This window comes from Zootermopsis nevadensis, unplaced genomic scaffold (assembly GCF_977971745.1).
Source record: "Zootermopsis nevadensis isolate Lab colony 2312 unplaced genomic scaffold, Znev_1.0 Znev_ptg000031l, whole genome shotgun sequence".
NCBI lineage: Eukaryota > Metazoa > Arthropoda > Insecta > Blattodea > Termopsidae > Zootermopsis > Zootermopsis nevadensis.
This window is the reverse complement of record NW_028259163.1, coordinates 5,191,637-5,219,390: the sequence shown is the minus strand read 5'-3', so window position 1 is coordinate 5,219,390 and position 27,754 is coordinate 5,191,637. Positions and strand designations below refer to the sequence as shown.

At 35.2% G+C, this 27,754-nt stretch overlaps 1 protein-coding gene across 7 annotated transcripts in view; it reads left to right on the top strand.

The window, feature by feature from the left end:
- The window catches only part of LOC110834432 (uncharacterized), a 337,206-nt gene extending 310,335 nt beyond the window's left edge, over window positions 1-26,871 (top strand). For 5 of the 7 annotated variants that reach the window (XM_087359488.1, XM_087359485.1, XM_087359486.1 and 2 more), the window contains 9 exons: window positions 4,175-4,486; window positions 6,342-7,204; window positions 14,336-14,469; window positions 14,735-14,882; window positions 15,493-15,637; window positions 15,892-16,040; window positions 16,702-16,821; window positions 17,174-17,244; window positions 19,144-26,871. In XM_087359488.1, the coding sequence (XP_087215614.1) occupies window positions 4,175-4,486; window positions 6,342-7,204; window positions 14,336-14,469; window positions 14,735-14,882; window positions 15,493-15,637; window positions 15,892-16,040; window positions 16,702-16,821; window positions 17,174-17,244; window positions 19,144-20,827 (3,626 nt within the window). In that variant the 3' untranslated portion in view covers window positions 20,828-26,871. The remainder of the gene's footprint in view (window positions 1-4,174; window positions 4,487-6,341; window positions 7,205-14,335; window positions 14,470-14,734; window positions 14,883-15,492; window positions 15,638-15,891; window positions 16,041-16,701; window positions 16,822-17,173; window positions 17,245-19,143) is intronic. The other 2 variants (XM_087359491.1, XM_087359490.1) reach the window with 2 other exon arrangements.
- Window positions 26,872-27,754: the final 883 nt, after the last annotated feature.

The window sequence follows — 27,754 nt, the reverse complement described above, 5'->3', positions numbered from 1 at the left end:
AAAATATATTAAAATTGTCCGTCAATCACAATAAAGTAATATAAGATAATTAAATGGTTAAAATATTATCCTTTGTTCCGTATCGAGTACTCGATTGACATATGGAACATTCTCGACATGTTTCGGCTTTCATAGAGCCGTCATCAGGTGTTTATGTTATAAACTCTTAATTCAATTACTAATTTTTAATTTTTAATTTTCTTATCATTTCTTCGTTTTTCCTTGTATCAACTTATTTGATGTGTTATATAACATTGATGCAATCGTATTGTCGGAGTGATGTTAATGCTGCGTATACTGGTCTGTGAATTAAAGGATTCAAACCATTAATGAAATTTAATATAGAAAACAAAATAAATAAATGAAAGTAAACGTATAAACTTACCAGAGAAGTAATATCGAAGTTGTAAGAGGAGAGATCAGAAGTACATCGTATCGGAGCGAGGTTGGTTATTGACTGCGGTGTTAGTGGGTGAAAGGCGGTTTGTCAGGGTTGGGGTCAAGGTACTGGAGTGCATTAAAAATGGGGTTGTTAAGTAAAATGTTATTGTCATTAAGGCATATGTTTTGTTTATAAGTTTGATATATGTGATATTTTTCTATTGTATTGTAATTGAGTTAAGAGTTTAAAACATACACCTGATGACGGCTCTATGAAAGCCGAAACATGTCGAGAATGTTCCATATGTAAATCGAGTACTCGATACGGAACAAAGGATAATATTTTAACCATTTAATTATCTTATATTACTTTATTGTGATTGACGGACAATTTTAATATATTTTAATACTATTTTTAAATAAAATCACAATATGACGCACCTACAATATCTTATAAATTATAGTTACAATTTTTCTCAAAAATGTTTGAAGTTCTTGTTCGTGTGGCGCAGGTTATGAATTTCTATATACAATTTAGATTTTGTCAAATAAATATTTTAAACCAGTCATTTTAATTACAGTGTTATAACAGGCGTAAATCATTTTTCCGGTATAAAGTTCGAAATTTAATGATTTAATGGGACTTCCGATAGAATTCTTATCAATTTTGCCCCTGATGATTAGATGAATTGTCATTAGAGGATTTTTAATATTGTATCCGAACCACGGTCGGGACCTGGTATTCCTTGCATTTACAAGTATTTTATCGCAGGAGAAATACAATACATCCTATATGTTTGTAGATAAATATATCGAAATTAACTTCAGCCTGATTTTAATTTAATCTTTAAAATTTACTCTTGAAAATGGTTACATAATTTACCCAGCGTCATATTAACTCTTTAAAAATTAATGGTAACTATACGTCCCACCTCTTCTACAATCACTAACTTAATTTTTTTATGAGTTTCGTATTATCTTCACTGTAAACAGCGATTATTTCCTTAAACAGCGTTAACCAGTTGATTTTTGTAACGGTGAAGTTAGGTGTTTTCTATGCGGTACGGACTGAATTCTTAAATGTTATTTAGACGATCTTCGACTTGAAAGGGTTAATTCTCATTTATTACATACAATTTTGTCTGGAAATGTTTAAAAGTAAAGTTTTGGGCAACAAATCCATAGAATAGTCTTCGGAATGCTTCACATTAGTAATTATTTGTGAAATCTTTCCCGTATATGAGATTAAAGTCTCTTGTACGGGGAAAGAAATTATTTTCCTTTATCCACAGATTTTGTTCTTTGAAACACTCAGCAGACCATAAATAAACCTTCTGCCTGCAGGGATTAGATCAGAGACCTGTTCCGAATTTCATCTGTCTTAATCTACGAGCAAATCTCCACAATCTTTTTTCTTTCGTACAGTGTTTTATTTCGGAATCAATTTCTTATCTGTTTCGTCTTACTGTTTTTAAAAGTATTTTCTAGTTTTGGACACATTCGTTTTATCTTAGTTGGAATACTCCGTAGCTGTAATTCTTTATGATTCGTTTATTTTAAATTTAATCGTATAAATCAACAAATTTATGATTTGTCTGAAAATTCTATTCCCCTCACTTTGGATCTGCGTTTATTATACTTGTACCTGGGTGATGTAGGTAACAGAACTGGCAAGAGATTTTGAAATATGAATATTTAATTATCTTAATATAGGCAGAACGTAATAAAATTATCGCTTTAATGCGTGCAGACATTATATGATATTCTGAATGTCGTAAAGATTTTGATTGTAACGCTACGTAGTCTTATAAATGATTTCCAACGTTTTAGAGGGACGTGTCGCGTGCATATTCGGAGTTGAATCAAGTCCGGACACGCGGACCTCATGTTTCGTGTTTCATTTTCCCTGAATTATCCCTCGTAGCCCCACCCTAATATACTTCAACACTGAAAATGAAGATGATATGTCCCCTCGAAATTTTATTAACCAACTGAAGGCTACGCGGTGTAAAAATTCAGAATATAACAAGTCGACCAAATTTAATATTTCGTGAATTATTTAAGATCGATTTATTAACTAAATTTATTTGGCGTGGAGATGTGATGACAATTAAGTGATTAGTTGATGGGGTATTTGGAATAATGTAGGTGTGACGTATTTTAAGGCACTTTTAAAGCGATTGATTCACAGGGACTGAACAAAACCATGAAAAATCTCGATTAATGAAATGTTCCGGATTAGAATCTTGTATATCTCCAGTGCAGTTCTGGGAAGGTTGTTGACCCACGGGCCAAGATACAAAACTCTAACCACTCTTCTGTATAGTTCGGTTCTTATACTTACCAGTCTGATAACAGAGGAAGTGTATGGAAGCTATTTTTGTCGGTTATATGGACGAAGACGGCCGGATGCTGGGGAAACAGGAGATACCTTGTTTTCTCTACCTTCATCTGTATAATCAACTCGCATTCTTATTTTCACCCTGAAGATGGAAGCGATAGATTACCCCGAAACGTTGGAACCATGTACAAGGCTATAAAGAGCATTATCCAAAAGACCACGATTAAAATTGTTTTCTTAGTAAAAATATCATCTCTCGAGATAAACGATGTTTTTCTGTTTTTTCCTTGTATTTCGTTATAAATTAAGTATATATAGTAACATTTTTCAAATAGCATTTGTATTTGTGAATAACCTGTTTGGAGTCTGTCACGATTTGTCGTGTAAATGAAGGGTTTAAGCCTGTTGGAACACAAAAGAAAATAATTTTACGTTATCCATGTGTTTCATCAAACTATGTTATCGTATCTTTCGTCATATTCACACCCCTCTCGCTGTGGTACAGGATATTCTTTGAAAAGTCGAAGGTATAATTCACTTGTCAAAGAATAGCCCACTTTCTTCATGGAACCCGAAAGTTCATCACTGTGTTCACAAAAGCCCGACATCATCAATACGACTTTTGTCCCCAGAGAATATAATTACAAAGCCACCTGCCTCTGTGCATTGGGATTTTAAGGTTTTGGGGTTAAATGATGAGTAGCTACAAGCAAATCAGTTTCTTCGCGTGTCTCATTATCAGCTCATTCTTCAGAAGGATATAGTTGAATGTACTACATCACTCCATCCTTTTACCATAATTCCCCTTATGCGCATTTCTGTGGTCATCACAAAAAAGTCGAACTGTACTATACAGCCAAATAATCTAAAATCAGTGGTAGAGATACGAGCAACGCGTGTGTTTCAGAAGGTAAGGCCCGTTTCTAGTGAGGATGATTCAGTGGTAGTACGTAAATTGAGTTGTCAGGTCGTTCTAGCGGTAAATCTTACGAAGATTTTACGAAACACTGCAGAATTATTGTTCTCACTGTCTTATAGTACTGTTTTTATCCCGATGTAAACAAATTTCTTACGCTTGTTAATACACTGTCTTTGTTTCGAGTTTTTTAGCCGCGTTGGCTAACGAAAGAGAGATAATGTAGCTTAGCAAAGAAAGGATCAAAGTTGAATTTCCGTAATTCACACATTTCGTGAGGTTTTAGTTCCGTTCGCCGAGATGTTTTGTTTGTACAATTTTAACTTTAGAGTATGATACGCGTCAAATATTTTTCCATCTTCAGGGCGAATATCTAATGGTCGTTTTTGGAAGCCCTATGTAGAGGCTAGTTTCTCCGTTCTGTTAATCAGTAACATTGAATCCAATTTGATACTCGCTGAATGCCGAAAGAAGGCTTCTAAAAATTCTCTCAAGATGCGAAAATCTAAGGAGAATAATAACATGTTCCTTTCCAGGCGAGAGTGTCGCTGTTTCGTGGAAGTTGGTGGGCGAAGTTGTAGGGCGAGGAGTTCGCCTGGACACAATCGTGTGGCCGGGAGGTGACCTGGTTGTAGCAGGTCTCTCTCCTCGTGCTCGGAGTGTGTTTCGTATCGTAACAGCTCTGGCCCCACCGTTCGTGATGGAGGGCGAGTTGGACGAGGACGGGCAATGTCTGCGCGGCCTACCCTGTCACCGGGTCCTCACATCTGACAAGGACAACCTCACGCTTGTCTTCAACGAGATGGAGACCAATGAACGGCTAGAGGAAGAAGAACTATGTATATTGAGTACACATTAATTAATTCCTAGTTTAATCATTTATAGTCGAAAAATCTGGCTAAAATGTTACAAGTTACGAATTGAAAATTTTGGAAATAATTACGCATTTAACGTGCCAGAAATTGTTAAATTTCCTAACTTGTTCCTCATGAGAGTACCTGTGAGTTATATCCTGGGTTTCGATTCGATATATCTGATTTTCTCAGACACTGCGTGGATTCACAAAACTTTGAAAAATTTTGTAGCTAGTAAGATGTGTGTTGTGATGAACTGCGGTAGTGAACAAGTGATAACTTAGTTTAACACAACTTTCAACTTACGAAAGTTCCTTTAAAAAAAGTTTCATCTGTCTTCAAACTCAAGGTAAACTTATCTGTAAAGTTTATCGCTATACTGTCAAGGATTATGTGCGAGATTTACACTTGGGTGGCCATTGATTCAATCTTGAGATGAATAAGCCTACCACAGGATTTTCCACCTTGATAAATCGAGACACAGCTGTCACGCGGATATCAATTTCAGAACCTCTTATAAAAATTTTGGTTTATTTTGTTGTTTAATGGGGCCATAAATGACTCGTATCGGTAAAGGAAATTTGTAGCTCTTGGTTGTGATTCATGCTGTTCTTTCCAGAGCCGGAAAATGACAGTTACGTTCCATGAGAGAACAAAAAGACTTACGAACGGGAGACATGATAAATGCTTACAGAATTTTAGCTGGAATATCTGAAGGGAAAAAAAACAAATTGAAGATTAATAGCAGAATAAATGTTAAAATGGATCTTATAAGATTGCGATGCGAGTATATGGACTGGATTAATCTGGCTGTCGCGAATACGGCGTTCAATATAAGGTGGAGAATTTCTTGAAAATTTGAACAACTTTTATATCTTGTAAATGACTTTGTTTCATGAAATAAATCTAAAACACGATAAAATGTTTACGGCAAAATAGCTCAGTAGTTACTATTATTTTGGGTCTGTGTGTTCTTCTTTCGAAAGCATTGCCACATTTTAAATGAAAAGCCACTAGAATGTTTGCATGTTTTGAAATTTCTACTGCCATTCAAGTTTTCGAAGTCCTCTGACGAATGCCAAACAATTGCTACTAAAATTAACGTATTTAATAAACTAACATTTTTGTATCTTATCTTTACGTTACGTAAAATATTACGAAGGAAAATTAAGTAGATTCAAATGTCAGAACCAACACAATCAAATTGTATTTTCCGATGAATAATATTTAAAAATCAATTACGTACCGCAAAGAAAACAACTCTTCACCGTAACAGAAATTATTTGGTTAGAGATGTTTAAGTAAATGATAATTGATTAATTGATAGTCGTACATAGCCCATAAATAGGGAACCTAATCTGGTTTTGGCTTCGCACGCAAACCTAACCTAACCTAACTTAACCTAACTTAACTTAACTTAACTTAACCTAACCTAACTTAACCTAACCTAACCTAACTTAACCTAACCTAACCTAACCTAACTTAACCTAACCTAACCTAACCTAACTTAACCTAACGTAACTTAACTTAACTTAACCTAACTTAACTTAACTTAACCTAACTTAACTTAACTTAACTTAACCTAACTTAACCTAACCTAACTTAACCTAACCTAACCTAACCTAACCTAACCTAACCTAACTTAACCTATAATTCCTTTTTATTTCTTGCCGTCGTCTTACTGTTGTTTTGTATTTAGGAGGCCCCAATTTCGTATCTCCGTCGGATACTAAAAATAAATCCTCATAGTTCTTACGCGTCCACCAAATTCTGACAAATTAACATTAATTATAAAACTCGCCACTTGAAAAAACGCATTGCATAACGTTTAATTCTTAATCTGTTTCAGCTTTGATTGACGAAGATTCAGTGTTAAATATTCTGACAGCGAAGACAGTTCGCGATACGGAATCCCAACCCAACGGTCAGAATTCTGATGACGTCAGACGTCGGCCATTTGCATCGTCTTCCCCGACATTTGAGCTGCCTAATAGTCACCAACGATACAAATACAAGACGAATTGTTGTTATGGTCTAGCAATGGACTTGCTTGAGAATATTGCTCAAGAACTCGAATTTGACTTTCATCTTTATATAGTAGCAGATGGTCTTTTTGGAACTAAGTCTCGCGATGTCCAACAATCTTTTCACTCAAGAGCGAAGAATACGGTTGTTGAACGTGGTGATCCAAAATGGAATGGAATTGTTGGTGATTTGGTTTCTGGTGCAGCGCATATGTCATTCGCGGCTTTGAGTGTTTCAAGTGCTAGGTCAGAGGTCATAGATTTCTCAGCTCCGTATTTTTTTAGTGGCGTGAGCTTCCTGGCAGCTCCGACACAGAAAAGTGAAATACCACTACTCGCGTTTTTGTTACCGTTTAGTCCAGAGCTCTGGATCGCGATTTTTACGTCGCTGAACATAACTGCAATGGCGGTCGCCGTTTACGAGTGGTGGAGTCCGTTCGGGTTAAACCCGTGGGGAAGGCAGAGGAGTAAGAATTTCAGTATTGCGTCCGCGTTGTGGGTGATGTGGGGACTGCTCTGCGGACACCTGGTGGCATTCAAGGCCCCAAAGTCGTGGCCGAATAAGTTTCTCATCAACGTCTGGGGAGGATTCTCGGTTATATTCGTGGCAAGTTACACCGCCAACATCGCAGCCCTCATAGCCGGACTATTTTTCCACAATGACGTCAGCAACTACCACGACCGAAGCGTAAGTACACGATAAATTGTAAATTTAGATGCAGGTGACCCAAAAAATATATGAATACATTATAATATCTAATGTTATCGATAGATTATCGATGTTATGTTTGTTATCGATTGCTCATCGATGTTATCTTTGTTATCGATTGATCATCGATGTTATCTTTGTTATCGATTTATCATCGATGTTATCGATTTATCATCGATGTTATCGATTGTTCATCGATGTTATCGATTTATCATCAATGTTATCGATTGTTCATCGATGATATCGTTGCTATCGATTGATCGTCGTTATCGATTTATCATCGATGTTATCGATTTATCATCAATGTTATCGATTGTTCATCGATGTTATCGTTGCTATCGATTTATCTTTGTTATCGATTGCTCATCGACGTTATCTTTGTTATCGATTTATCACCGATGTTATCGATTTATCATTGATGTTATCGATTGCTCATCGATGTTATATTTGTTATCGATTTATCATCGATGTTATCAGCGCCAAAAGCTAACGGTGGCCATTATGAACACCTACACTAAATTTGTTAATTTGCTGTGTCAATATTGACATACGTAATGGTTTAGGTTATTAAAATGTTTTTATTTTATTTATTTAAGTGTATATATATGTATTTTGGGGACACCCGTGAATGCTTATTAATGTAAAATAAATATTTAAAACCAGAGTTAAAGTATAATAATCTATATAAAGCCGAGTATATTTAGTAAATATAAACTAGTGGTTGTCAACTCAGGGAGGCTCGTGTACTTTTATTGTAATTATGTGTTACACTGTTTGATGAAAATGGTTGCTAATATGAGAAAGAAACATTTATTTAATATCGTCAGTATTTTGTAATAATCGTAGTAATTGCCCAGCGTAAAGTTTAACGTGAAATAAAGAAGTTTTTGTAGCCGTGATTAAAACTTAATCGAAACAAAAACAAATATAATTTTATATGTAAATGTAACTCAGATAATAGCCGCTAATAAGTAATTCTGTCAAAGAAATTATTGATTAACGTAAATCTATTTGTGATATTAAGTTATTAGCATTCATGAAGTTTCGGTTGTCTTGTCGTTAGCAAGTCGATAAATACTGGTCGAATATGATGTTCGACGGCAATAGCTTCTCGCTACTACGTCGGTTACCGTGGTTCCTTGCTCCAGCGGTACAGCCACCAAATATCCTCACTACTCGCCGGATAACAGCAAAATTAATAGTGGCCCAGTTTAAAACAGTAGACGAGAAAGGAAATAAAAATTGTTAAATATTTTAGTCAGAAACAATATACGGCTTCTAATAGCCAGAGTGTCCTATGAATTTTGTAAATGCTTCATTTTTTTATGCTATTTCTAGTCAGAATTCTCATATGAACATGAATACGATTATCAGGGATTACGCATTAACAGATTCAAATTAGTTTTAATCTTACGAAAAATATCTGTTTCATTCAGGCGTCTTGAACCGTCGAAAATTTTACAATATACTTCATCCATTCTGTTTGTTAGGCTTTCGAATGCCATGTTTTTTATTAAACTGTGACCGCATTGGCCAATTCTGCGGATCACGACAAACAATCCATCGGTCATTCACGTACTCCGTTAAGCGTCAACTGAAATGTGGGGGTGTTCCATCGCAGTGGAAATAATCTGTGGTCACGTTTTGTGTCCTTTAAATCGCTAATTTGCATACCTAGATCCATATTTCCAACTGGAAATGACTTCGGGAATGAGATCGAAGTATTTAAATAAAGAAGCCAAACGCCTTGCATACGTAATTGTAACCCTCAGGATAGAACCACTCGTATACTCAACTTCGACGTTTCGGTGTTCTCATAATTTAGCATAACAGTCTAGCAAATATTATTTGTCAACGGGGTTATAAATTCTGGAATATGAACTGACGGGCAGATTCATCTATTTTGGAGGGTAAAATAACCTCTCAGAGGAATGTCTTCTCAATATTAACGTGAACAATCTGAAACAAGAAAGTTTACGTATCGATAAATTGACGTCATGACACGGTGTAAGGCGATATTTACATTCTGAAACTTTATAGTTCTTTTTTTCATTTTCATGTTTTCTCCACTGAAATGATGTGAAGTGAGCGACATTTATTTTACCGACACATTAAATAAATTTTATATATTGCCTTTTCGAGGCGTTGTCAGAAAGCTTTTCTGGAAATTTCTTCTCCTGTGCTTGAGTAAATATTCCTTCTAGCTAACTCAGAAGTCAAAATATACAGAATTGAATAGAAGGAGACTCAAAACTTACAGCCAAACTCAATATGAACTACTGTACGCGAGAGTCACGTCTCTATGACGCGTTTGGCCTGAGAAGTCACGTGCTACACTACTATCAGACTCAAAAACGTCGTACTTGTTAAAATTTTTTACGTATTTAGTAATAGTTGAAAACAATTTAATTTGTAAAATAGTCAGTACAGATCTGTTACTGTCTTTTATTTTGAGTTCGCGAATGAGAAATGCACGATGCTGGTGTCTGGTTTGTTTTAACTCTAGGACCACAAGTTTTAGAAAGAGTAGTAGCGCGTACCTTACCTGTAAATCCACGGTCGAATTTTCAAGGACGAAGTTTTAAATTCGCTTGTACCTACAAATAAGTTGTCACCTTATATTTAATTTGCTGTTTAAACCAGAGTGGGGACTATTTATCACGTAACGTCGTAATTATGAAGAGGATTTAATTTTTAATTTATTGGTTGTTTGTTTTAATCTAAAATGTATGTAAATTTGTATACGTTGAGCCGATTGTGACAAAATTAAGATTCTTGCAAAATAGGTTTTGATTTCGACAACCGCGAACCGAAATTAAATTCGCCTGATATTTTTAGCGTCTAACTTAAAATCGGATCTAGTCTAAATCTATGAAATAGTTTCGGACAAAAACATGATTTTACAGTGAAGACACGAAAGGAGAAGTCTAGATGCAAAGAGATGATTTACTTATGGAGATGTGAGTGTCATTTTACTTCTGGGAGGTAGAGAGAGGCTTAGAAATAACATCTTATTGTTATAAGGTTCCCAGGCTATGCTCGTTGGTCCTTAATAAAGATGTCAGTCTCAGACGTTAGGATGATAAGTAGTAATCCCGTCGAAAGATTTTCTCGACCATTTATGAAGGTGAAATTGTGACGAATACACTCGAATTGTTATTTCGTACGTGATGTGACTTTTTCGATTGCAGTGCTGTGATTACTGTTTCGATGTGGTGGACCAGTTTTAATCTTTTATACGTGCGACTTTTGACATTTAAATTGTATCACAAAGGTTTATATTTCAAAGCATAGCTGTTACAGTGTACTTTGAAGTCCCAGGTAATATATAATACTCGTGTGTTCGTCACATTTAGCAGTCCAATTAGCTCGGAAGGGGAGTACAGTCAACCCAAATATCAGAAATACGTGGTAGAAAAATTAAACTTGGATAAATGTAATGATTTTGTAATAGTTAACTTTGGAGTGTTATCAGACTGGAACAACTTAAAAATGTAATTAATTTAAAGTAACACGAGTTTTTTTTTACATCGGTTTAAATAAACAAGAGTTGAAAGTTGTACTTCATTTTGGAGTAGTTATATTTTTCGAATTTGTTCTTTATTTCAATTTTGCATGTCTCATTGCCCTTAAGGTTCATTTTTTTGTAGATAAATGTCTGTTGATACTTCATATAATGTACTTATTGAGTTACGTAGGTTTATTTATTTTACTTATAACCGATTTTGTTAAATTTAAACAAATATAAAGATTTATCATATAAAATATTTTCCATAAACGAAATATTTTATGTATTTATATCAGATCTTACATCTTAGTATGTTATTTACATATATGAAAAGAAAAATGTATTTACTTATTTATTTATAGTTTATTTAACGATGTTTTTAATATCTAGACTGTACGTCGTGAGTAATGAATCGGAAAGAATTTAAAAAAAACGACCCGGGACCTCTCGAAAACGAAACATGAGAGCTAATCACTCAAATACGACGTATTGTTAAAATGAAAAATATCTTGGAAAACGTAATAATATTTATTTTATTAAAGACGAAAAAATTGGGCCCGTAATATTTTTTTTTCAGTTTTAAAACAATGAATGTTGTGTGTGACTAGAATCTTCTTTCATTAATATGTTACGTATAGTCCGCGTCTGTTTACGTGGCGTCTGCGCTCTACAGTAATAATTTTGCTTGGCTCGTGACGGCACGGTTTAAGCAACGGGACTGCGAAGAAATCTCTGCGTGTTTCAGTTACATGTATGAGAAGCAACTAAGCATTAAACAAAGGAATGTAGCTTCTTGGAAAGATCTTATAACTGTATAGTTTCGCATATCTACTCATATGCTTATAAAATCATTTTGTTTATATTAGAATTAAGTTAATGATTTAATGATTCTTTCTTTGTCTATAAATTTTTTCCCCTCAGCTCTTTAAACGAGTCGAAACTCAATTACCACTAAAGTTATTCTACCGAATGGAAAGCAGTCTCTGCCGACAATAGAATTTAATTGGAACTTTCGAAGGCGTGAAAATTCATTAACTTTGTTTCTGAAAAGCTTTATATATTATTCTGTGAGGAGAAAGTCTGCTCTGTGTTATATTATATCTCCTCTTTTATGATTCATATGTGAAAGGATATTTTTCAGAAGCGATAACTAGTTGATTTGCAATTTCCGGTTTTTCCTTTGCAGATCACATTCTCCGCCATTTTGTATTCACAAGATCGTACACGTATCCAGTTTAATACGACATTAGATATGTTGATTGTGTTCTTTGTGTTGTGACACTCAAGTGTATTTTATTTATAGTTGTTCAATATTTTGAACGCCCCCTCTAAAACGGTGTCTTTATGTATGGGTGACGTAATAAACTATTGTTAAAAGAAAGTTAGGTTAGGTTTGGTTCTTTTTGATTTTGGTACCGTGTTGATTCGTCGGTAGATGACCAATATTTCGAGAAAAAAAATATACTTCGTTTATATTCAGGATTGAAGTGGCTTTGCTGGCAAGTGTCCCTGAATCTTCTACCCCTCATTTCTCGTCCTTTCCTCCACCCCTTCTACTTTCCAGCATTGCCACTTAAGCCCTGAAAATGGAGACAATGTTTCTACGGAAAGTTGGCGTCTGTCTACGTGTTGGCATGGCGCCAAAACTAAGAGAAATACAACCATCGTTACCGCCGTGAAGAATCTTAAATCTCACAGAAATTAAAACAAGTTTAGTAGGAAAAAATGTAGATCATAAAAAGTCCTTATTTATCTTTCTGGAAACATGATATGTTCCTGGTGGCATTTTGTTGTCAGAAGAAATACTTAATTTTTGGTGCGGAAAGTGAAAATTTTGCAAATGTTATCGTATTATAAGAAAAGATGTCGCTAGCTTAAAGAGGATTATGAAGGCAAACTTATATATAATACGTAGGCTAATAACGCAGTCTCAGAAATACGACTCGTGATCGGTGCAGCCATCTTTTGTCGTTTATCTCACTTAAGCGTTTTAACCGTAATGTTGTTTAGCGAGGCTACAGGAATTGTCTTTAAGGAGGTTAAACCACCTTCTTGTAGCTTTCCTAGTGTTGTAGCGTATTGTTTTGAATACAGACGGTTCTGCTCTACAGAAGCAACAACACGTTCTGTCAAGAATCTTAGAACGTACTGGAGGAAGTCCGTCCCTGAACTCCGCTTCTGTTTTGTTTCATTCACGACATTAGCGCTACAGAGGCGAGTGGTAATAATAAGAACTACGATTGACCTTGAAGGCGGACGTTCCCAGTCACGCGGGAGAAGACCAACTGATAAATTCAAAACGAAAGATCGCAGATAAACACAAGACGAAAGTTTCTGGAGTATAATCCATCTGCCAAGAAAGTAGTTAGAAACGCATCAAGGAAAAGGGATCTTTTTTTGTATTTAGCGTCAAATGAAGACATGAAAAACCTCACGAAACACTTGAACGTAAACAAAAGGCTACAAAGAAAGTAGAATAAAGAATAAAATATAAATCCTCAAGCGCTTGAGACCTTTTCTGATGCTACAGAATCATCAGTGAATCAGATGAAGATATCTTTGTGCGGGTTCTACGGAACTGCATACAGGTTCCCGTTGTCGGCTTTGAAAGTGTCAGCAGCGTAGAATGTGTTACCGCGAAGAATATGGTGCGGCAAGTCACAGGAATTTTGATTGTGCGAAAAGTAACTCGTGAATAAAACCTGTATGAAAAGACATAGACACACTCAGCGTCATCTGCGAGAGAAACTCGTATCAAAGTTTCACCGAGTTCCCGGAAGATGGTAGCACCCGCTGATATCCACTGCAGTGCGTCTCTGTCAATCTGGTCACGACGTAAACCCGAAGGTGATGTAGTGTGTGAAGAGGTGTATTGAAATGAAGTTGAACCCAGGTCCAAAGACGTTTAAGATAAAAACAAAATTAGCAGAAGACGCCACCATCAAAACCATGGATACGTTCCGAGAGTGAATATGGCTGTCTTCTGGATTGTTACGCCGTGTAGTCTAGTAGAAGTTTACTGACATGTCAGAGGTCCTTGCTGCCTCTATCATCAGGGCGATCTGCCTACGATTATGTCATTGCCTGTGATTTTTCTCAGTGATGGTTCGTTAAAAGACTACTGAACTCTGGTGGTCGACATCAACGATTTGAAGGACAGAATTGCAGCTTTGTATGTTGACATGGATGGACTTTGAATATCGTTTGGAGATTGTACGTGCCTGTGTTCAATGTACGTAATGTTCAGAACAAACTTTGACAGTTTCTCTCGCAGGTGACAGTCAAATGGTGTGTTTGCTTTTCGTTAAGGGGTTATATGCAATCTTAGTTACACGCAACTGCCACTTGTCGCCACCTGACAAGAAACTAATTTGTCTAGTCGCCGCCAAGCGCGCTAACAGTAGCTTCCGCTGAGATTATTCAGACAACGCTGCAGTCGTGTAAGTTACTGGTTATCGTGTGCATGGATATTGTTAGTAGTACTGTTTTTTTCTGTATAAATCGTATGTGAAATGTGGTTCCTCTAGAAAGTTTCGTCTTAAATTTAAAATTAAACACTGCAGCTTATTATAATACGGAAAGTAATAATGCTTTTAATACAGTTGCTGAGTCAGCGAGTGGGAGCTCCAAGGGCCTCGGCAGCCGATTATTACGTCCACCGCGCCAATCAACGTCTGTGGGAACACATGCAGAAATATGCAGTAATAGATGTTGAAGATGGGATTCAGCATCTCAAGTGAGTGTTATCTGACCCCACTAAACTGAGTTAAAAATAAAAATGTAGGATTTGTGGTCTTCGCAGTGTTGAGTCTGAAGATGGCCTTCTGTCTGGTAGAAGTTTACCGACGTTTCGGAGGTCGTTGCTGCCTCCATCATCAGGGCTATCGTCTGTTGATAGAGGCAGCAAGGACCTCTGGAACGTCAGTAAACTTCTATGAGACTAATGGTAGTTATTTAAAAAATAATAATACTTTTATGTAGTTTTTTTTTTGTCTGTCCAGGAATGGATCTCTCGATATTTTGATCGCTGACACGCCAATCTTGGATTACTATCGGGCGACGGATCATGGCTGCAAACTGCAGAAGGTTGGCGATGCCATCAACGAAGATACTTACGCTGTAGCCATGGCGAAGGGTTTTCCACTTAAGGTAAGACTGAGGAAGACAGTGACATTATTATGGCGTTAATCTTACAGATTTAACATTTTTGGAAGAATTGCTTTAGTGTAGTAACTGTGGAATAAAATAATATTATAACATTTCGTAACAAAACTTCCTATTTTCAAGAGGGTTATAATTAGAAATTAAGTTATGTGTGATTTTTTTTATTTAGTATTATTAATTGAATTATATGACTTAGGTATATTTAGTTAATTTACTTATTAATTATTTTGCATTAAATTAGCACTGTACATTTATATATTTAGTTTATTTTTGTTTGTTTTTGTATTGTTAGTGCTTGGCTGTTATTGGCATTTTTGGCTGTTGTCAAGCAATTTAATAAATGAATTGAATTGAATTGAATTATTTACGTAATTATTTCGTAATAATTTTAACACTTTCACTACGAAACACGTTTTCATAATCGAGTGCAGCCGAACACATTTATCAACACGTAACTTCGAAAAAACATCAGAAATCAACAAAATGGCCAATAAAAGTATCTGTACCACTAGTCTTGTTATTGTTTAATGACGTGCAGAGTTGAGTTATGAATGTTAGAGTCTGAGAATCGTCTCTCGTAATGTTTGTCTGACAGGACAGTATCTCCGCGGTGATAGCTAAATACTCTAGCAATGGATATATGGACATCCTTCAGGAGAAGTGGTACGGTGGCCTCCCGTGTTTCAAACTCGCCACCGACATCGCCCAGCCACAACCTCTGGGAGTGGCAGCTGTCGCAGGTCAGACGACATTTTGAATTGCGTGTTTGGATTTGTATGTCGGAACTCAAGTCAGGGTTGATAAATCTCAAGAAGATGGCTTGTCTTCTGGGTTATTGCGCCACGTAGCCTGATAGAAGTCATTATGATGGAGGGGCAAAGCACCTTTGAAACGTCTACGCGGCGCAAATACCCAGAAGACGGACGTCTCGGACTTACCGACAACGAAAATCTTAAATTTTATAGATTAATATAGTTTTATTATTTATTTTCAGGGGTGTTTATACTACTTGGCTTAGGAATGGTGTTAGGTTGCCTCATTCTTATTTTTGAACATTTATTCTACCGGTACACCCTTCCAATTCTTCGACATCAGCCGAAAGGAACGATCTGGAGGAGTAGAAATATAATGTTCTTCAGTCAAGTAAGTACAGAAGTAAATATTATTTATTTTAGGAATTAAATACGCATCGATTGAAAATTTACGTAGGCATATTAAAATATTTAATGATGGCTGCAGTGAAATATCTTACGTAACCTGTTTCGGCATTTCGAGTGCAAGGATTTATTTTTCAGAAATTCAAGAGTCTTTCGTTGTCTGACTACCTGGAACGTACGAGAATCAGCTTTGGAATGCATTTCGTAATTTTCGTGTACCAAAATAAATCCATAATATCTTGTCTACTGAACTGTTTCTGTTAATCAAATCTAAAACTTCTTGACGATGGTGAAGAGTCAATTGAATAAAAATTTCCTTGGATATTATCCATCGTCTAGTAAATATAAAACGTAAAAAACGACGTTTCGGAGATGGGACTCTATCTCCGAAACGTCGTTTTACGTTTTATATTTACTAGACGATGGATAATATCCAAGGAAATTTTTATTCAATTGTTTATGTTAAGAAGAACATGGATTTTTGAGCAGATTTCGTTAAAAAAAATTGAGTAAAATAGCTAATAAATACGTCACATTTCTCGTTATGACGTTAATTTTTTCGTTTTATTATTTGAAAGTATTTTTATCTTTCGACAAATAGAACATTTCGGAAGTGGGTCACGTGTCTTTACTGTGTTGTGTTCTAGAAACTGTACCGATTCATCAACTGCGTAGAGCTCGTATCTCCACATCACGCGGCAAGAGAACTTGTTCACACGATTAGGCAGGGGCAGATAACGAGCCTTTTCCAGAAGAGTGTTAAGAGGGTACGTATGAAACAAGATGGCCGCCTTCTGAGTTCTCGCGTCCCGTCGTCTCGTAAAAGTTTACTGACGTGTCAAATATCCTTGTTGCCTCGATCATCAGGGTGATGCCACGTAGTCTGGTAGATGTCTACCGACGTTTCAGAGGTCCCTGTTGCCTCCATCATCAGGGCGATAATAGAGACAGCAAGGGCCTCTGAAACGTCCGTGAACTTGTACGAGAGTACGCAACGCCACAACCCAGAAGACGGCGAACTTCAGACTCAGCGCCGCGAAAATTTCAAATCGTATGGAATATAATGACGCCTGAAGTATTTTTAATGATATGTTTGTGACACGATGCCCGTTGTTTCAGAAGGAACACGAACAGCGTCGCAGAAGAAAGAGTAAAGCCCAGTTTTTTGAGATGATCCAGGAAATTCGCAGGTACGCCCGTTATAATTTCTAACCGGAAAAATGTTTCTTTGTAGGTTACGTAAAATAGATTAGTGAAAATTACGGCGTTCTCGAGGGCAGACTCCTCACCCTAAAATCCTCTGAACTAAGACTTGGACACGAGGATTTTATTAATTATTATTAATTAATCCTTATTATTCGTGTTTTAATGACTATCGAACAATCCTTGTACCAGGCGTAGTAGTTTTTGGTCGGTGGAGAAGCTGGCGAACGGACCTACTCGCGTACTGAAGCCGAAGATCGTCTGAATATTATTTATGAATTCAGTCCGTACCGCGAAGAAAACACTACACCTCACCATTACGAAAATCAGCTGGTTAACCCTTTGAAGCCGAAGCTCGTCTTCATAATATTTACGAATCCAGACCGTACCGCGAAGAAAACACTTCACTTAACCATTAGAAGTCGAATCAGGCGGTACCACATAAGATTTAACAAAAGAACATCCCGGTCAAAGCCTTAAGGTGGCACGGTCGGCGTATTTCTTTTGTTTGAGCTTTCATTCCGATAGGCAGACGAAACATTAGACGATCGTGCAAGTGACTCGCTCCTAGCCTGCTGCCTCGACCACGTTACGTGTGTCTGTAATACGAATTCGTAGGTTAGATAGAACAATTTTGAATTACCTGAGGACCCGTACTTAATTTCAGTTTCATCCAGATTCTTAATAAATTGTAGATAATATTCCTGTGAAAAGCATTAAGAAGCAGAGTCATCTGTACAGGTCGACGTGCAATCAGATGTTTTATTTTCTCAAAGCTACGACTCGTAAACGTCTCAGCTTCGTAATATTCTTAATTGTAGGAACATTTGTCTGTTTTCAGGGGCATTCTACTGAAGGAATAACTGTTTGGCTTTTAACAGACTATATATTTTAGCACAATATCTTCATGCTGTCACGTAATTGGTCTCACTAACGTCTTATTATCTCCAACCATCTTACACAGGTTCTTCTTATCCGTTTACAATTTGTATCGTGTATTTTTGTAAAAGTTGAAAAAATACGCTTTGTGTGTGTCGAACTTTACGTTTTCGAGTAACAACTGAAGAATAGTTGAATGGATTTTTATTAAATTTGATGTTGGGGACTTCAAACTTAAAATTTATTACCACGTTTCGATTTTGGTCAAAATTATAACAATTATGACGGATATATATTCTACTTGTGTTTCTCGATGCTAAAGGTTACTGGGTGGGGAATTATCAGTCAGCTGTTCAAAAACATCAGGAATCCTCCGTGATGACGACATATCTCGACGACGCAGGTGTCAGGCACCTGATCTACGCAAAGGCATCGCTGTTGCCGTCGTAAAGGTTAACAGTCAGATTCTAGCTAATGCACCAGAATTTTTATGCTTTGTGTACAATTTCTAGATTGTTTTATCCTCAACTTATTTATAGTCAGCGTATTATTTTCAAATCTTTACTCGTGAATTAAATTTTTTTTTAAAAAAAATTGATTCTTTAAAAATGTTATTTGTGTATTTTGTGTGATCTTTGAATTTTCCGCTTCACATCACCAGAACAAGTTTTGCACTGGTGATGTTATAAAAATATTATTTATTACGTGTTATCCTTTCCACAGCACGTTATTTTCTCACCATTGGCCTGAAATAATATTATTTTAAAGTAAAAATATATAAATGTTTAATTTTTTTTAAAAATTAATATAACAACATTTTCATCGTTAGGTAAATAAAATCAAATGACACGGAAAAAGAAGATTAATTCTTGACGATATTTCGCACTTTTATTTTAAGGTCTTGTCTGAATTCAGTTAAATATCGCAGAAATAAGGTTAAGTTAACTTATCTTCACGTGGTTAAATTTGAAAGTGTCTTACGCTGGCTTCGTGTTGTGTTGCAACAGAGTTCAGCAGGAGGGGCGTGACCAACCGGTTCTCCGGGAAGAAGAACCAGAATTAGAACCGGAGTCTCCCGGAACTCTCCTGAAACCAGAACGCAGGTCCAGCAAAAACCTCTTAAGTCCTTCAATGGGACATAAGATTTCCCTTAGCAAATCTTCCCCAAGAAGATTTGGAAGATCAAAGAGTCCTTATACGGAAGCTCGGAAGTTGTATAAAGACGTTTTTAGTCCTGGTAGCGATAGAAAAATTAGATCGAAAAGTCCTAATACTCGTAGGAGATTCAGCACTGATATGATCTTCAGTCCTTTAAGATCGAGATTGGAATGTCCTTCTAGTGCCGTTGGAAGACGTCTTAGTAAGGATTCGGGAGGTTGTAACAGTCCACCTGACATAAACTCAAGAATATGTAGCAATGTTGACGTAAGGTTTCAGCAAGGCAGATCACATCTCGATGTAAGGTCACCAGATACACGTGCCAGTGGTTCAAGTTTAAATATCCCAAGATTTGGAAGTTCCAGCAACACAATTGTAAGTTCCCCGAGATACGAGACGGGTGGACGACGACTTGAGGTAAGTTCAGTTCAAGAGAGATTGAATACGATTGGTTCACGTCTAGGAAGTTTAAGTAGCACCGATGTTAGTTCTAGGCCTCAAAAATTATCGAGATCTCGATCGAAAAGTCCGATACCATCGATAATAAATATAAGTTTTCCTAGTTCCTCAGATTCGGCGTCTCAATTGTCTACAGTTCCAAAATATAGGGGCAGAGTGCGGTCTGATACAAATGCTAGAGACGCAGTGCAAAGTCGGCCTAGGTTAAGAACTCCGAGCCCGACTGGAATTCAAATCGATGCGGTTCAACATAGGGATCTGAATTCCACCTCCGGGAGAAGTCGAAGTCTGGACAACAACCGGGGAATATCTCAGGAAAATGAAATAAAACCCTCGCCGGAACCGGAAGGAAATGTCACGCACCATCAGAAATTAAAACGATCCGACTTCACATTGCCGTACGAGTCGATAATCGAAGTGAACGTCACATGCTGTGATTCGACTCCTGAAAAGACTAATTACTCTACAACATACAATGCTTCATCAAGAAACCATGACTCGATCTCCCAGGAGCATATAAATGTCTCAGGATCTTCCCCCAGTCCGTACAGCTCCTTAAAGAGACAGCAGTTCAGACGACGTCAGAGTCACCAACCTCGCTTAGAAACTGTTTACACTCCTCAACACCAAATAGTATCACCATCCTCCTCGTCTCAGTCTTCAACCAAAGAATTTCTTGTCCCAATTCAAAGACACGATTCGTCTTCGTCTTCGTCTCGAAGTCCTTCAAGAAGAAGGCATCAGAGTCATCCAATCAGAACAGATTTAATCCCTCAAGAAAAATCATCGATAGCAACTTCATCTTCAATTCCAGATGTATCTGTAGCAGTTAGTCCTAATCGTCACAGGCAACATCGCCGTCATCGTAAAGAATCATCTCACGATTGCGATGAAGTTTTTGACGATATCCCTCCTCCACCGCCACCGCCATTTTGTCATTCACGTAATGGTGAATCTCCTTTGGAACGTTTAAATAAAGAGGAATTGGTAGCTTTATGGCGTAGCTCAGAATCTGAGCTAAGGAGTAATTTATTGCGAGCTATCCGCGCTAAAGAAGTTACCGACCCCCCCTGAAACAGAGCCCTGTATTATCGATAATGAATTTTCTTGGTTGGTTCAAAGAAATTGAGGTTAGGTTCTCCGTTTTTATACCAACATTCCTGACAGGGAAGTGATATTCTGAAGCAGGCGTTCTTTACAAAAAAGAGTGTCCGTAGTTGTCTTGATGACGGGCCGTAATAAATATTTGCCTTCCGTGTAGGGAAGTTTTTTTTTATAAAGTGAATCTGTCTTTTTGCACAAGAACCTGTGAAATCATGAAGACTTAAAAGTTACTTTAAACATTATCTTCACTTTTATCGCTGCGTTTGGTGCTATTAAATTAAAGTAGACTGTCAAGACTTATAGTAAATATATAAATTAAGAATATATAAAGATTAACTCAAAATAAATTAAATAAAATTAAATTTATCGAATTTAATTAATTTTAGAGGATGTATATCCTTACATCTCATGTTTTCAAAGGTTCATATCATAGGAATTATAGTTAAAATTAACAATTAATCTCCAAAATATTTGGATATGTATCATTTAAATATATCGAGCAGTTTCTTGTTTGAAACAAAAAGATATTGAAATTGAAATTGTATAAATTACAAATAATAGGTAATATACGGGAGTTTTAGAAAATAATATTTTTACTTAGCGTAGCGAGTCACAAAACATATTCGTGTGTATAAGAATTAATTTAAATTAATCTATAACTGGGACAGATAAATTTATTGCACTACGTTGGACATTAGGATAGGATATATTTATTTATATCCACGTGTAAAGCGTATTCAACACCATTAAACTTTACATAAGACTGCCATAATGATTTTTCTTTAACAGACGTAGTTTCAATGTAAGATTAAAAATTATATCAAATACAAAAAAAAAAGTATGGTACTTGGACACCAAATTTGATCTTGGTAATTTACTGGGTCTTCCACTTGTGTTGTAATCGCGACAGTTACTAGTATCAAGAATACTTTAAAACATGTTTTATACGACAGATGAACAGGTTTGAGATCATAACCTAACTTTCTGCACTTTTCCATTCTCTTGTCAATCTCGTAGACTTTCAAATTATCGGACGACCCCGTACAGACGCGATATAATCATTTATACGTAGAATATTTTTGTTTGAAATTTTTGCTCTTATCACACAACAGCAGTAAAAATATCTCAAATAAAATCTCATTTATTCATGTTTTAATGTAATTATAACAAACTTCGTAATATAAGTATTAAACAGTAATTTAGATTTCAGTTATTATAAATAATAATAGATATTGTAAACAATTTAATAAATAAATAACGCCTACGGTCTTTCAATAAAATGGATAGAAATAAGACAATGTTTACAAATATACCTTTTCTGTTTAGTGTCTTGTCATTTTTCACCAATGATGTTCTCTACAGCTTTACGACCACTGTAATCTGTTGTAAAAGTTATCGTCTTTTGTAAAATAAAGTTTGTAACCCGGCGACTGCTAGGAACATGGTTGTATTCGGGGTTATAGCACCCTGTAGTCTGATGTTTACCAATATTTTAGAGGGTCATTGCCCTGATGATAGAGACAGCGAGGATCTGTAAAATATTGGTAAACTTTTACCAGACTACATCGCGCTACAACCCAGAAGACACCCACTGATAACGTCAAATCCTATCTAGTGAAAAATACCTACAGCTTTCATTTCTAAAAAATTATCTTAGATATGAAATCACACGAAGAATATCGTGAGTAAAGAAAATATTTGAATGCGTTATAAAAGAGGCAATAATTATAATAATAGTAATATTTTTTAATGATAGGCATTTTACGAAATATTTTGTTTATCGATTATTAATTATCCTTGTCATTTCTTACTCTATGATATTTCTTCCTGCTTATCCAATTAATCTCTGTTACGACAATGGTTTTAACAAAATAAATAAATAAATACTTCAACTTTTCACTAAGCACAACTTTTTTTAAAAAAAATTTGTGTGGTGTTTACACTAATATAATATTTAACTACGAAATGTTGTATATGATAATTTGGCTTTCCTTCTGCAATTAATTTTTTAACTATTATTAATTTAGTAACATTAAAATCAGCAAACACTGTTGTAACATTCTGTAGAACATCGTACATCGTTAATTATTAATTTTTCACAATTATATCTCGTCACGTCCGTAATATGAATACAGCGTAACTTACATAGACATTGAAAGTTGGACAAAAAGTGGCCACATCCAAATTCTGGTAGAAAGTTCCCGCGAAGAGATCACCTCTTGAATTTTGAATTCTCGTCCTCCATAAACTTTTCATGGCTTCAGGTTCAGTATTTGTTTTACACTTTCTGAATTCAGTTAATATTTATTAATAATATGAATAAAAACTTCATAGAACATTAAGTGAAATAATATCACGGATTTTATAATTTGACCCATTTCGAAATTGCACAAACTGTTACGTGGTGAGTGCAAGCTATCTGTATCACATAATAACCCTTTTTATGTTTGCATTTTGTTACATTTCATGTTACAAGTGCTGATGCCATGAGGAAATTTTAGAAGTATTTATTCATTGTAACGTGGTTGATATTTTAATTGTTATTCTAATTTTAAAGGAATTGGAAAGAAATATGTTAAAAGTGGGAAGAAAATGAAAAGATTATTATCCATTGGATTTCACCAAGAACTTTCCACTAGTTGAAAATATTGCTTTGCGGATACTGCAGAGAACTTCAAATCCTACTTAAACAAAAATATATCTAATTTAGTTTCTATGTTGAATCTACGAAATAAAAGTGCAGTTGACTTAATAAAATTTTTAATAACATGAAATTTTATCGACTCTCATCTTTTGCAAGTTCTTAACTTATGCTTGGGCAGAAATGTTTTGAGTTTTAATTTTGAATTTGCATTTTTACACAAAAAGTAAAATAGTATTTACGTGTGTTATAAAGATTGTAATAATGGTATTCTGTATGAAAATTTTATTTTTCGTCAATTCAAGTTTCGTCTAGCAGTGTAATTTCTTACTTTGTGACATTTAAAGTAGAATATTTTGTGATAAATTATAAATAATATGTAAATAACTTCATATTTCTTTCAGTCTTTGTAATCTAATATGACTCTTATCTGATGAGGGGAGATAGTCTTAAATAAATAATTCATAATGTAAAAACCAAGTACATTATACGTTCATAATACTAAAATCTAAATATGATGATGCATATGCAGTATTTATTTATAGAAATTAGTAATTAACATGTCATTTCTGATGTTTTTTGTTTGTATTTGCTATCATTCTTGTGAATGTGACGCTGGTTATTGATCAGATTGTATCATTTTTTGGTGTCAGTCCTGCCTGTCCGAGATTCTCTCTTTTTCTGGATATGATACATCATTGGAAGACCAAGGCTGAATTGATAAATTCATCTGCTTATATATACCCTGTTTATTATATAATTGATAGGTGAGAGCTGTAATACGTAGTGCATAGCATGGGACAATTTTTTGTGGTTGCCTTGATAAATAAAATATTTGCATTGTACATACTTAAATATCGGTTACACGTTATCTATAGTGCAAAAATTAAGAATAAAAATCAAAATACAGCAGACCATCCTCGTTCGTCGGTGTGGACAACTCGGTTTGGCTTATTCGCGAAAAATTATTGCGGTACTATTTGTTTATCGCTCGCTCTTTGACAGTCGGTATTGCGCAGGCGCGCGGAGTAATACACAACAGACCGCATCTGCTTGGGCATGACAGTAGCTACGTAGATATCGTGATTTGTGTAGTGCAGCAAAGTTTTAGAAGTGGCTTTTGCCCTTGTGTTCTATTACCATGACAACTTTTCATCTATAAATCCAATGAGCACCAACATTAATGTTTTCATGCTTATTAATCAGTAATTAAACATTAAGTATGATGTTTTTTGTGTCATTTGGTTCCTCTAACCCCACTTTTTTCGTATGATCATAACAGGCATTGTGGTTTTGCCTTTCGCGAGGTGTTGATGAACGAGGATGTGCTATAGAATAAATAGTGTTGATGACTATATCTGACTCATCTGTTGTATTCAGATTTATGGGGAAAGCAAAGGACGTAACAGCACACAGCAGTAGTTACAGGTTGGAGCTATTATTACGAGAATAGTTCAGCTGAATGTATGTAAACTAAAACTGTATATATATAAAATAGTAAAAAGGGACGTAGATAGTCTTGCTGATATAAATTAGGTTTTCAGTGCTTTTATTAAAATCGTGTTCAGTACTGTGAATTATCTGTGTAACATACTGCAACACTGTAAGTTTTGATTTTAAAATTTAATTGCAGGAATGTGGACGTAATAATGTTTACCCACACTTTTCATGGAGAAGTTATTTACTATTGCCAAAAAATTAGTATGTAAGAGATTTATAAAATGTAAATAGTGTGTTCTCTGAGGAAACCGATATTTATTTTTCTGTTTCATTGGCTCACACTTTCTGAAAGAAAGAAAAAACCATTTCGTATGACCACATGCAGTCTGTTGTGGCATCTGGCTGTGACTGGGGACTGAATGGTGACTTCTGTATTAATTATTACATTTTAATTATATATAAAATATATGTGTTAACTAAATTATATGGTAGTTTGACTTATGAAGGTTATTTTAAGGTTATAGCCACATTATTTAGCAGCACGATAAACTCTTTAGTAAAATATTTGTATTATGTCATGTTTTGGTATTTCCGAAGTAAAACGATGTTTTGATCCTTTAAAAAAGAAAATTGTAATTTCATTATCTGTAATTATTTTCAGGAACAAGATATGTATATGTCCTGTTTTAGCAGTTGTGTGTTTGACATCGTTTAATATTGAATAGACCTTGTAGAAGACGCTATTTATTACGAAGAATCGATATTGTTTGTTTTCATTATATGTTGTTCTTTATTTTTATTTCGAAACTTCTTGGTACTAAGTATAAAAGTTACACAATATCTTAAAATGATAAGATAATTTTAATAATGTTAATAAATGCTATATAAAGTAGAGATAGCAGTATACAGTGACTCGCAGATGGCAGAAATGTTTAGTCCTTTTCTAATGTGAGTGTTGTTAGTGATTGCCAGTTAAATTTCTTGTAGATGTACAAGAAATTTCTTGGAGAAACATAAATACTAAAATATTATAACAATTTTTTTTGTACTAGATATTATCTTTCAGGATAGTGCCAATCGCTTTGTAGAATACCAAACACTGAATTTAAAACTGTACCTTTTAAATTTACTGCTTTTTTCCAAGTAAAGTGGATGATCCTATAATATTTCTTCCCTTCCGTTAAGTCCGAAGATCGAGTCTTCAAAAATGTTTCCGCAAAAATTATTTTCACGTTACTGATAGATATTTTACATTCAAATGTAAATAAATCTGGTAATTTAGGCCCTTGGTTGTTGATCTTCTGGGTTGTAATGCCGTGTGAACATGCAGTGTTTTTTTCTCCAAGACATTATTATTTCATCCATTGGCACATGGCATTACGAACTAGAAGGCCAAGTTCAAATCTCACCTGGCCCCTTTGTGATTTACATAAAAATTGCGTAATTTATATTAAATGTGACACATTTGAAAATTATTAAAAAAATTACATTGTCTTTAGTTGTAATATTTAAATCATATAATTTGATGAAAGGAAACAAAACAGTCTTGAAATAATTAATTATAAGTATTTATATGCATATAAATCATGTTTTGTATATATTATATCCCAATGCACTTAGACGATACAAGAATCCTCGAATATTATAAATGTAATTATAGAAATACAGTTTATAATGTAATTATTGTTACTTATATATCAGAGAAAATCTGACAATTGCTGACAACTCCATTTTGCAGAATTAGGGCTGTCCAATTTCTCTCTCTTTATTGTTGACTTTTCAGAATATTACTAATAATATGTTACATGTTCCTGTTTTAAGAAATAATTGTATATAGTGTACATAGGAATTTTAGCAATGCAGATTTGTAACTTATTGATTGTTGAATCGAAAATCTTTTAAGAATATAATTAATATAAGTCGATGAGAGTTATTACAATTTGTCTTTATTCACGATTCATAATATAGACCTAAATGATTCCTGCGCGCAACATGTCGTAATAGACACATTAGAATTTTGTCGTACTAACAAATTTAATTATCTTATATATAAAATTTAAATTTTGGTTTTGTACGTATGTTTGCTTATATTTGAAGAATGGATAAACCGATTTGCACCAAACATAGCACGAGACCAAGAAGAGATTTTAGAATGTCAAATCTCTGGGGGAAACGTCCTGAGTTTGAGTCCCAGTGACGGTAGCTCAGACATTAAGTGTGATAGTGCAAAGACCACAGCTGTTTTCAAAGAGGAGATTATATAAATAAAGGCAAGGACTACGAAAATCTGTTTGAGCCCTGGCAAAGATGTTTCTGTAGCTCAGCACAACGAAAGAGTGACCCCAAGACTAAATCTGTTTGTTTCAGTCAGGATTACAGGAATCCGCCAAAACTGTCCTGGGTTCAAGCCCTGGTGAAGATGTTTAATGCAGTTTGGACACTGATGATGGTAGAATAAAACAGATAAGTATCACATTGTTTTTGTTTAGGAGATTTTGCAAAAAATGTTACGGGTTTTAGTTACTATAAATGTTTTTGGATTTAGAGAACACGTTTTCTTCTCAGTGATAGGTCAGTGTGTTGGATGATGGAGACAATGAAAAGCTATGAGGCAAGATGATAAGAAAATGTTAACGTCTCTCAAACTTCGTTGTAGTAACACTGCAGGCAATCTGGTTTTGAAATATAAGACAAGGTAATTTTTCTTGCGAAAGATCAATTACTGAATAATTAAATTCAACCAGTTTTTCCACTGCGATGAGTACTCATCGCGTTGATGATGCAGGCAGCAGGGATCTTTTGTAACGCTGGTAAAC